Source organism: Pygocentrus nattereri, chromosome 2 (genome assembly GCF_015220715.1).
Source record: "Pygocentrus nattereri isolate fPygNat1 chromosome 2, fPygNat1.pri, whole genome shotgun sequence".
In the NCBI taxonomy this organism is placed as follows: domain Eukaryota; kingdom Metazoa; phylum Chordata; class Actinopteri; order Characiformes; family Serrasalmidae; genus Pygocentrus; species Pygocentrus nattereri.
This window is the reverse complement of record NC_051212.1, coordinates 31,021,049-31,033,415: the sequence shown is the minus strand read 5'-3', so window position 1 is coordinate 31,033,415 and position 12,367 is coordinate 31,021,049. Positions and strand designations below refer to the sequence as shown.

Sequence of the window (12,367 nt, the reverse complement as noted above, 5' to 3'; positions counted from 1 at the left end):
AACCACGTTGCTCAAAGTGCATCTCAAAACTGTCGATGAACTTTAGATACACTTAGATTTAGATACAGCCAAAAGGAGAGAGAAAATGAATTTTGTTAGTAGCAATAGCATATGCCAGCAAGTATGTTTTTGCTAGCAAAGTTTTCATGCAGAGGGTAATGTTAACACTAGCCTGTTGCACCATACGATAGCAGGTTTGTTTTGGCCCAGCAACCAATATATGACTGGAATTTTCTCCATTTGTCCAGTAAACTGAATCATAATTTTTACTTCTTGTGGAACCCACGAAACATGCAAACCTGCATACTAACAACTTAATCAGTTATTTACTACCTAAATAATACATTTCAAATAACAGGTAGGCTATTAGACCTACTTGCTGAGTCTTCTTGTCAGCTTAACAATGCTTATATTGATACAGATATAAAGTTAAATGACTCTGGCCTAGTAATTGTGGTGAAAACTATGGAAGTAAACCTCACAAAAATATATTGTGAAGTGTGTAGTCAGTGTGTAGTCAGATTTTCCATTAGTGGCCCTACCCCCCCAAGACCTCTGACACAATTTGAACCCTTTCACAACAGTTGCTAGGAAAAATGTATTTATAGAATCATGGATCAATTCTTATGAAGAGTGATTTGAAAGAGTTTGATGAAAGTGGTACTACTGTATTCTCATATGTATTCCTGAAAGCAATATTTTCATAAAAGTCTCTGCTTCCTGGCTCTTACCTCACATGGAACACGGCTGGGTAGGAGCAGCAGTGGGGATTTTGCTTGTGAAGCGCCTGCAGGCAGCTTTCTCTCCGGCTTTAGTTCCTGTGCTGGTCTCATATCTGAAGTTTGCTCACCTGAGGCCAAATTAAACAAACCATATGAATGCAAGGGTGTGAATATTGGGTGGTAGAGTAATTACGCGATTTACTAGCTTGCAGTTTGCTTCTAATCAATTTGCTTTTGCATAACGTGACAGGTCCAGTGAAAATGTAGTGCTTTTCTTGAACTTTTCAAGTCCCCTTTTTTGATCAGCCATTTTCACTGCACGACTAAAGGCCTGCAATAGCGCAGATGAGGATATTGGGTTTTGCATACTGACTGATAACAGGTGGTTCTGACGTATGAGGAAGACTGCACATTTGCATGTGACTTGCCACAGGTTCAAACGTACACCTGCTGAATAGCAGCTTCTGATCATGTCTTCTTTAATGCGCACCTGTGATGAATATATTGGCACATGGTCATTAGTAACCAACAATGTATATCTATGTGCTGTTACAAATGTAAGTCAGAAAGCAGAATATACAAATAATATGCATATTTTCTAGAAATAATAAAAAATGTAAATCAAACCATAATGTAAATTAAAATAACCATGCTAATGCCTGGCAATGGCATTATCATTAGATCCTGACTGATCTCTATCAGGAGCAGGAAAGAGAAAACTTCAAACAAATGCACCCAGAGACAGAAAGCATTTTTAACACTTAAAGCTCATTTGTTTATTTGTTTAATATGACAAGCTAGACAATGGTCATAGGACTGCAGAACTGTGCAAGAATCCCCTCTAAAGTAAACACCATTGAAAAAACTGCCGGTGCAAATATTTTGTGCGAGCTGTCAGTGATACTTGCACAGACATCAGAGGAGTACACAGTGTTCTCATGGAAACAGGTGACAGGCTAAGCAGGCTTTATCATGGCAAAATGGAGCTGTCTAGCTGTGAGAGAATGAGCTGTGGAGCTGGTGCATAGGTTATGCACCTCATAAACCCGCTCCATTGTTTGCATATGTTTGGACATATCTACTGTAAAGCAGATGGAAGCTCTGCATATTGAAATTGGACTCAGCATTTATGCAAGTGCAGTTCTGTTCAAACGTCTGAGCTTGATTTAATGTTGAATGGTCATTTTGTGTGAGATTTTCATTTTTGAGGAGATATTTCTGAGGATATTAGATATACACTTGCATAAGGAAGGAGTGAGTCAAAGGACAATGAGTGAAAACACAGGACTGGATTTTGAAAAAAGTATTAAAATATACTGAAAATGAAACACTTTACAGCCATGCAAGACCTGGTAGATCAGATAAACAGCACTTAAAATGTTCTTCTTTGAGAAAGGAGAAAATCAAGCTCCACTCTTGATTCAGATCTGAAAAAATTACAGGCATCTGTCCATCCCTCCACTGTGAGAAGACAACTCAACACTATGAGTCTGAAAGGATGAGAAGCTGTCAAGAGGCCATTATTGAGAAAAGGAAATAGACCAAAAAGAACATTTGTAAATCAAACAAAGAAGCTGTTGCTGAGAAAGGAAATAGATTGTAAATCAAACAAAGAAGCTCTTGGTGTTCTCAGAACAATTGACTGATGAACCCATTTAATGTTTGGGATTATGTGGATCATGAGAAGCAGAAAACGCAACCATTCTCCAAGACTGCACTTTAGAGGTCTGCTGAGTTCTCTGAAAACAAACTGAAAGCAATCCTCTCTACATACTAAACATTTATGTTTAGTTGCTTCTGTGAAATCTGCTTTTTGTGACAAAAAAATAAATAAATAACTTGTATTTGTACTGTCATACATCCTTCCAGCTCTGACATTCTCAAAGACTCCATTTCCCAGAACTCTTTGGGAGATCACATGACATTTCACCCATTCACCTTATTACTAACCTGTCTCACTTGTTATGTGTATCATATGACAAGATCTAGCTCAATATTTATGCCTTTAGTATAGGTTTTTTGTGAGGTTTTGCTTCTCAAATCTCACATGGATTTGACCATGGCCTGTTTACCAACTATGAGTATTGTCAAACCCAAGTAAAGCCTCATTTCCTGTTTTTACCATGAGCTTCGGCTGGTTCTGTCTTGGTATATAATGTAAATGTAAAAAAGTAAAAAAGACAGATGAAACGTTACTAATGGTTGCTCTGACCTAATATGGTGCTATGATTCTGTACTGAATATTTTATTAAAGGATTTATTTTCTCAAATATTTTATATTGGCTTATGTATTTGAGACATTAGTGGGTTCCTCAATATCATCATCATCACCGTCGTTAACCGCTTAGTCCAGATAGGGTCGCAATAGCAGTTGAGAGAGCAAAGAATCCCAGACGACCCTATACCCTGTGACTTCCTCCAGCTCATTCCCGGGTACCCCAAGCCACTCCCAGGCCAACTTGGAGATATAATCCCTCTATATAATCCCTAGGATGACCCTAGGGTCTTGTCCCAGTAGGCTGTGCCTGGTACACCCCCACCAGGAGGCGTCCAGGTGGCATTTGGATCAGATGCCCGAACCACCTCAGCTGGCTCCTCTCAATGCGGATAAGTAGCAGCTCTACTCCGAGCTCCTCCCAGATGACTGAATTCCTCACCTTATCAATTATAGTGTAGCCTGCCACCCTGCGAAGAAAGCTCATTTCCGCCACTTGTATTTATGATCTCGTTCTTTCAAGTCATTACCCACAGCTCATGACCATAAGTGAGGGTTGGGATGTAGACCGGCAGGTAAACAGAGAGCTTCGCCTTATGGCTCAGCTACCTCAGCTGCTGCCACCTGTCCCAGGCTGCGGCCGATCTCACGATCCCTCTTTCCATCAATCGTGAACAAGACCCCAAGATACTTAATCTCCTCCACCTGGAGAAAGTCCTTTCCCCTTACCTGGAATGGGCATGCCATCCTATTCCAGGCTGAGACCATGGACTCAGAATTGGAAGTGCTGATCACAACATCATCTGCAAATAGTACAGATGCCAACCTCCGGCCTCCACACATAACACCCTCCTGACCGCGGCTACACCCTGACACTCTGTCCATGAATATCATGAACAGGAGTGGAGACAGGGCACAACCCTGTCTGGATGGGGGCCTTGTTGTGGCAGAAGGGCTTGTGTGGTCTAGGGATTTAGAGAACAAAGGCGTCAGGAGTATGCTCCTTATGGGGGCTTGCAGGGTGAACAGTTCTGGAGTGAAGACCCAGACTAACTCGATTCAAAAACTCCATGAAAAACAGACACGGACAATCCTGTACTCTGCCCTGGCGAGCGCCTGGTGGCCGGGCAGCCCACATAACCAAGAAGCTTAATTATCTTTATGTATGTAACTGTAAAAGTAAAAGTGGCCAAATTAGAAGATTAGCTTTCTTGTTTCCTAGCTGTCAATGCTTATTAGCTCACAACTGACACCAGACATTGCTCGAGCTCAAATGTACAAATAAACAAACACCTCTGCACCTCAGTCAGATTAGCTCAAGTCGTGTGTCACCATTAGCCCCTCCCACTCCTCCATGTGCTTTTGTTTACCTTTTAGTCCTGTCATGTGCTTTCTGTTTTCTTTGAGTTCTTCCTGGTCCTGCCCCCTTGTTTTCAGACCCTGCCCTTAATTACTTCCACCTGTCTCTGGTTAGCCACCTGTGTTTTGTTATCCCTTGTTGTTACCTGTATTTAAGCCCTGTGTGTTCCACTGTGAGTTTGCTGGTCTTTGTTTGTGCTATTGGTATTGTTCGAGGTGTTTGTATTGTTTGCTGTTTGTTCTTTCGGCCTCTGTTGTTTGTTTACCCTGTGTTCATTTTTGTCATGTCTGTTCCCCGTTCCATCCATGTTGGCTCTATGACCCTGGACTGTCTTGACCCTGAGTATGGATTTGCCCCTAATAAATCTCTTTTATCTCCGCATATGCGTCCGACTCATCATCATTCCCAAATTTTACACAGTGGTCTCATTTAAAATAACAATTAAGTATTCAGACCTAGATATTTATAAGGATTATGTTATGATATATTTAAATGCAAGTCATTAATTGGGGTAGTAATAAGGTGACTCCCAAACTCCATCCATGAAATTTTAACTTCTGAAAATAATACTGATATTTCTTTTGTAATTTTTATAGTGTGTTGTTGTATGGTGTGATTGGGGGAGTCCTAACGAGTGTATGGAATTGGTTAGGACTACGCTGGGGACAAAACTGAAAAGAAACCCCCCCCCATAAATTCTTTGTTTTCACAAAGAAACAAAAAGAGTTTTATCCTTATGGAGCCTTATTTTAGCCACACCCCTGCATTTTAGAGCAGGAAGTAAGACTGCATCCCTGTCCCTCATGGCCCCATAATGAGCAATTGGATGCCATTGTTTTGAAGTAAAGGTCTCAAAGTCTGACAATTAGTATGTGATATTGAGAACTGTCACTTTCAAAACTGCAATTAACTTTTTTGTGCTTTAACGAAAAATATTATAATTTTATGATTGCACTACTGTTTAAAGCTGTGTAAAATAGTCATGCACTGCCTAGCGACTTGGAGTTTTTTTAATTAGCTAAAATTGTCACTACTAACAAAGTCACTACTAGCATCAGTAGTGTTATGATTGTTTTGGTAGGGCCAAAATATGAAGTTCTATATACATAATAAAAGTATAGGGTCACTCAAAGCAACATAACTTTAGTCTAAAATCTACACCTGTTAAAAATCCAAAATATATTTTAAATTATGACTTTGAACCAAAACGGAGAATGATCCATATTCTGGTGTTTTAGCTCCAGTCAGAATTTAAAATTCTTATTGTTTATGTAAGCAGTATGACACATCTCAATATATGCTTAGTATTTATGTCAACTTATGCTTAGTATTTATGTCAAATGAACACAACTAATTCATTTTCTGTTAGCTGCGCCATAAACATCAGGTTGTCAAAGCTCACAACTTTGGAAAATAATTGAGGTGTGTAAATACTTGTAATTAGCTGAAATAGTCATAATCAGGCAATAATATAATATTTGTGACAGTCAAAGGCACCTCATTAATTTTTATTTTCCAGCTGGGACCTATAAGATCATAGATACACCACTGACTGATGATAACTTCTATTTTGCTTCAGCTTATGTTCAGCTCATTTTTCCAAAGCTCAAAACATGACAAGTAAATAAAGAATAGTATTATTCCACAGTGAGAACTCACATTACACAAAGTGCACAGCAAGACAGAATAACAAGAAGTCCCACAGTAATATTTCATCACTGCCCCAAAAAACAGTACCTATGAAATGGCAACATTACAGGCAAAGGCCAAAAACATTCTAAACTTTTAATGTGAGTTAAAGTAATTTTGGAGCATTTTGTCTGTTTATCATGAAGATTTCACACAATGTACAGCACAGCTGCTGTGTTTACATGGTGAATAAAATAAAAAATAAAAAATAAAAATAAATGGAGATGTATTTTTTTGGACAGCGACTTCTTACATTTTCTGATGCTATTGCTTGAGTAAACCGCAAAAATAACAGTTTCGTGTTCCAGTACTTTTGGAGTTTACTGCTGATCAGAATGAATGGCTGAGGTTGGTTTGAGGGGAAAGTCAGAAGCATGTGTGTGGGCGAGGGAGCGCATTAGCGAGGGCTTTCAGTAGAACACAGTGTATATGCTGCCAAATGACTGTGTGAGTGCAGGGAGAGAATGGAAATGTTAATGAGAGCAGCTATGTCCTAACTTGTTCTTGAGAGGTAGACCCACTGTGCACAAAAGGCAATGTCGCTGAGCGGAGTTGTGATAATGCTCTGGCAATTACTGGACCTCAAAGGCCAAGCTAACACTCTGTAGTCTGGTCAGATTTAATCAACTGTTAATTACACTAGACTTTATGCAACAGACAGAAACACCTTATGCATTGTGCTAGTGCATTTCAGCAGGCTGAAACTCACTGCTGTGCCATTAAATATGTTAAAAATGTAAAATTTATCACAGGTTATGAATGCACCTATAGTGTCTAGAAAAGTATGTTAATATAATTATTGGTTTAGATTTTATTTGTGTGGTTGCTCTTATTAGCTTTGCTTAATGTTCTGGGGCATGTTTCCATTTCACTGTGTTTAACTGCTGCTGTTTTAACTGTGCCCTGCATTGCTCCCTGATGATGCACATTCGTAGAACAAACTGTCCTTTTTAGCTACTGCAAGCTGCAAATCCGTGTTGCAGACTCACAGGTCTTATCTAGCAATGGAGTCCTTCTATTAGGATTTTGGAGAGGGCTGTTTTAAGGCGAGCTGTTAAAAGTGTGTGCAAGTTGTTATATGTGAGTACCGGGACTGTTATAACAAAAAACCTTGTATCTCCAGAATGGTGTCTTCCTAGAAGAAGAAAAAACAGCTGGAACAGTAGTGTACTACAAAGTACCAAGACTTTATACTTGTATGTAATTTTGGACTGTTTCTGTTGGTCCATTCATCATGAAATACTCACACTATGGAAATAGATATTGGTATGTTGGTATTGTTTATAAAAACAAACATTAAAAAAAATGGATCATAAGATTTTTGTGTGACAGCAATATTATTCATGGTACTAACTAAATAATTCATAGTAGTTACTGAATCCTTCATTATAGTTACTGCATTATTCATAGTAGTTACTGAAATAATTATAGTAATCACTTAATGATTCATAGTAATCACTCAGTAATTCATAGCAGTCACTGAATGATTCCTAGTTGTTAGTGAATTGTTCATAGTAGTTACTAAATAATTCATTGTACTTTCTAAATAATAAATAGTAGTCACTGAATAATTCTTAGTAGTTACTGTATTATTCATAGTAGTCGCTGTATCATTCATAATAGTTACTGAATAATTGATAGCAGTTGCTGAAGAATTCATAGTAGTTACTAATTACTTTCTAGCAGTTTTTAAATAAATGATAGTAGTTGCTGAATAATAAACCAGGAAAACAAGGGGTGTAATCATAGGATTTTTGGATAGTTTGGAAAACCTAGAACATTGGATCATGGTGAGGTGTCCTCAATTTTAGAAAAAGTATATTTGATAATGATTACATACTGAACTGTGTGGAAACATATTTACGACAGTTACACAGCTGGTCAGAAATGTAAGTTTTCATACCTAGCGCAGAGCAGTGTGTTAGTCACATTGTGTATGTAATAATCATATTATTGTTAAGCTTGGGTTGTGTCACATTATAGTACAGTGGATTGTAGTTGAAAGCATATGAATATCTTTAACCTTGTACCTACCCAAGTGATGTTTGCCACATTTTCCTGAGTATTCTTCCTGTGGTTAACACTGTGGAGTAGTTATAGAGGGGTGGTAATTGGCTTGTCAGGTCTTAGGGGGATAATGAAGATTCAAACATGTGGAAAATGGCTCCCTCTCCGCTCCCCTCCTCACTCACACTGCTCTGTAATTACAGTCCTCTGGATCACCAATCACGTTGGCAGAATGTAAACCTGATTAATTTCCTCCATTGCTGCTTAACCTGCTGCGCCAAGTTATTTAGCACAGTGAGACTTCTGCATCAGGGGGGTGATACTTCCTTCAGCTGGGTGGAAACATAATTTAATGCAGGCATTTACAGTAATTGAGTTGTGTTTTTTTATTAAACTGAACTTCCTTTGATTGTTTTGCAATGTACAAAACAGTCGACTGATTGTCTAATGTGACCTACACTTCGGTGTCTCGCTGTCTTTGGTCTGACATCAATGAGGATAAACATCAGTGCATTTTCTGAAAGATCTTTACAGGAAAAAATCCCTGTTATTCTATTGCAGCTGTTAACATCCCATGTCTGCACCTCCTCATCCTTACTTAGGGAAGAGTCTGAATGGAATTTTCCTCATAAAAGTTCGAAAATTGTTACATCAACAAATCTGGTTGTTTGTGTTGAAGTGGTCATCAGCAACTGATATATTTATGATGTAAACAAAATATATATTTTCATTTGGATGGACAAGGGATAGTTTGGTCTGCTGTATTCATATGGTACCAGAGAATATATTTACATTTATGGCATTTGGCTGATGCTCTTATCCAGAGTGACTTACAATTTGATCATTTTTACACAGGTAGGCCAAGGTGGTGTTAGGAGTCTTGCCCAAGGACCCTTATTGGTATAGTGTAGGTTGTTTGCCCTGGTCGGGGATTGAACCCCAGCCTACAGCGTAGAAGGCAAAGGTGTTAACCACTACTAGAGGGGTCTTTAACAGTTCTTTAGTATTAGCAATGGTTATGTATAGAACCATGGTGACTTAAGGAGCCATTCAGTGTTCAGTAATAAATAAAACTCTATTTAGCACTAAAAAGTGTTCTGCTATGGTTACAAACCAAAGAACTCTTTTTGGTATTATATAGAACCCTTTGCAATATGAGTGAATTGCCAAATGATGATACCACTGAGTTTGGGAAATTCTTTTAAAAAGGTCATCAGGATGCATCTGAATGGTTGCAGTATGCATGTCATATATATGCATGTTTCATATTACCCATTTTGTGAGTGGTCACAAATCACCAGCTAGTATGTTCTCTGATACCATAGCAACAGAGTCCACCAAGCCTCCATTGGTTTTGCATGTGATAAGTTTGCCTGTTCCTAATTAGCATCTGAATGCAAGCAACTGGTAGTTTCAGTTTGGTTTAATGACAGTTTTCCAATGTATGAAGCTGATGAGGACTGACCGAACATGCCTTATATATCACATATCACAACTCATTCTTTGTGCAGCTTTCTCAGGGGTAACACTTCAACATCTGGGGGAAGACAGTCTAAACAGACATCTAACTGCCTCCTGCCTCACCTCTGCGGACGATCTCCGCCACTGCTGAGCGGTACTCTTGCGCGTCCTGCTCACTGGATATCTGGAGGCACTGTTCGCCCTTCAGTGGGACAAGCTCCAGCAGTGGCATCAGACTGTCCACTCCACACAGCAACACCACCACCCGTGCCTCAGGCCGTAGCACACGGGCCAGGAAGAAGCGACGCAGCTGGCACAGGCCCTCCAGCATGCCCCGCGACAGGATCAGTAGTTTGCACTTGTAGCCACTCAGCTCCAGGAAGGTGTCCCGTCGACCAGTCACCATGGCGATGTCGTAGCAACAGATTCCGGCCTCTGGAATGGAGTCGGCTAGGAGGGAGCGCAGATAGGATGCCCACTGCTCTGCTTCCGACTCATAGATGATGAGGAGATCTGCAGCTGGAGCCAGTGGTGTAGGTATGTTAATGGAACAATACTAGAAAGTGTTCATTGCAAGATGCCAGGCAAGAACCATTTTTGGTTCTCTATGGAGCTTTTCACTGAACGCTTCTTTAAAGAATCATGTTTGTAAGTGAGATGTGTGTGTGTGTGTGTGTGAGGAAACCTTTTTCAAATTTAAAGAACCTCCACATAATGGTTCTAGGAAGAACCCTTAAATTGCTGAAGAACCTTTGCATTATGTGTTGCTCTTTTATTCCTTTTAAAAGGTTCTTTGTATTTACACATCTCACTTACAATCAAAAAATGGTTCCTAAATGACATCACTCAAATAACTTAGAGTGAAAATAATCCTAATTCATTCTATTTGTGCTTTTATAAAGAATGTTCACAGAAGGTGAAGAACAGCTGGCACTTTCAAAATATGTTTTTCAATAAAAAAGTTATAAAGTTTTGATGTGATGCCAGGATACGATACGTTATGGATAGAAAAAATTAAACATATACAACAGTGTGTACACAGTCATTCCTCTTAATAATAATGTATTATTTACTGATTATTACATGTAATACTGTAATAACAATGTAATCAAATCAATTTTGTATACTTAAAGAACAATAATTTGGTCTATAGATTTGGATAACAACAGAATAGTACTTTGGTATGTAGAATTGAACATCAACAGATTAAGAATGTAATACATAGAACTGAAAATCAAAAGAAGAATTTGGCATATAGAGCTGAGCACCAAAATATTCACAATTTGATATATATTCAACACAGAATTTGACGTGTAAAACTGCATAGCAAAAGAAAAATTTCGTTTTATATAATTCAATACCAATAATCTGGTATACAGAACTGAATACCTCTAAATGCCATGAACTGTAAAAGTACTGATTGCCAAATATGCCCTTGAGGTTTAAGTCAACAGTGAGATAGTGCTTAATGAGACAGTGCTTCGGTGTCTCTCTGAAGTTGAGCAGTGTGAGATGCCATCATTGAGCAAAGTGGTTTACAGCCAGCTCTTTCATACGGATCATATTCATATCCTTCTTCCACATTACAGGTACAGTTCTTCATGACTCCTCCATGACACTTTTTTTGAGTGAACATATCCGACACTTTGTAAAGTCCCACACTGTTCCTTGATTGTTGCTAATAACCAGTACCTTCTGTGTCCAGGTGATCTGGCATTCTAAGTTACAACGTAAAGTTCAACAACAGCCTGTGATCATTCAGTAAAGCTCAATAACCGCATTATTCATAGTCCTGAGCATTACAGTCACTGTGTATCTGAAAGCCATAAACAGAGGTGTAACTCACATGTTTTGCTCATCGTTTGGTGCAGGCAGATGCGAGCGTCGGTGTGTGTGCTGCGAAGGGCAAAGTGTGTTTGAACACACACACAGGATCCTTTGTGCTGATATCTGTTCGCAGGCTGGGAGTTGCCACAGAGTGCTGCACAGATAGGACAGAGGAATGACTGTGTGATGTGGGTGAAGGCAGGTAATAGCCACAGCTTCCCTTTTACAACTAGAATCACATACATGTCAATTCACATGCACTGTTACCCCAGTCTGCCCATAATAAAATAAGCTGCTATTAATCATTAAACTACTCTATTATTTCCACTACTGATTTCATTGGACATTTTACTACTTATATAAATATTAAAATCACACACTCTTGGAAAAAAGGTACTAAACAATACCATCCAGAGGACAAATGCTGTCACTGGGGTCGTACACTCAAGGGTATGTCACAGGGTCACAATGCAAGTCTTCAATGCAAGTTTGTTTACCATCCAAAACCACCAGAGGACCTATACATCTTCTGAGATTCTTTATTATGTAATATGGTGAATCTGAAGAATGCTGTCTTTCAGTACTATCCGACCTTGCAACACCCTGCATGCACCACTCAGCCATGTACATATTTTTAAACTTTAGACCAAAAAAGCAAAACTAGGCCAAAAAAAAACATTTTAGGCCAAAGAGCATAACAATCGTGAATGCCTCAGATATCAGGCACTGTATCTGTTAATATTTCATGCAGCATGATGCAATATTTAGGTATTAAACTATTCAGACATCTGGTTCCCATCACTGTGAACAATTCTAACAAGTTTCTCCATAACAGCACATTTCACAGCACACAACTCTAAATGATGTTGTGCCCATCTTAATCTACATTTAATTATGCAGAATTATTTTTTGTTTTTACTGGAATTCCTCTTTAAGTTGTACTGACATATTTATAAAAAAGGTAAAAATTATGCACCTTTCCCTGAAAGTGATTGCAGTTCACCTATAACATAAGGGGCATAATTGGGCATCAAGGGCCATTTTGTAGCTTTAAGAGTACATTTACATTGATTTTGGGAGCTGGGA

General features: G+C 38.9%; 1 protein-coding gene across 1 annotated transcript in view; it reads right to left on the bottom strand.

The window, feature by feature from the left end:
* The window catches only part of LOC108436234 (B cell scaffold protein with ankyrin repeats 1), a 65,295-nt gene extending 53,876 nt beyond the window's left edge, over positions 1-11,419 (bottom strand). Inside the window, exons 1-3 of the mRNA XM_017712601.2 lie at positions 11,301-11,419; positions 9,578-9,973; positions 732-850 (exon numbers count right to left, since the gene is read on the bottom strand). Of these exons, the coding sequence (XP_017568090.1) occupies positions 732-850; positions 9,578-9,973; positions 11,301-11,313 (528 nt within the window). The 5' untranslated portion in view covers positions 11,314-11,419. The remainder of the gene's footprint in view (positions 1-731; positions 851-9,577; positions 9,974-11,300) is intronic.
* Between the last annotated feature and the right edge of the window lie 948 nt (positions 11,420-12,367).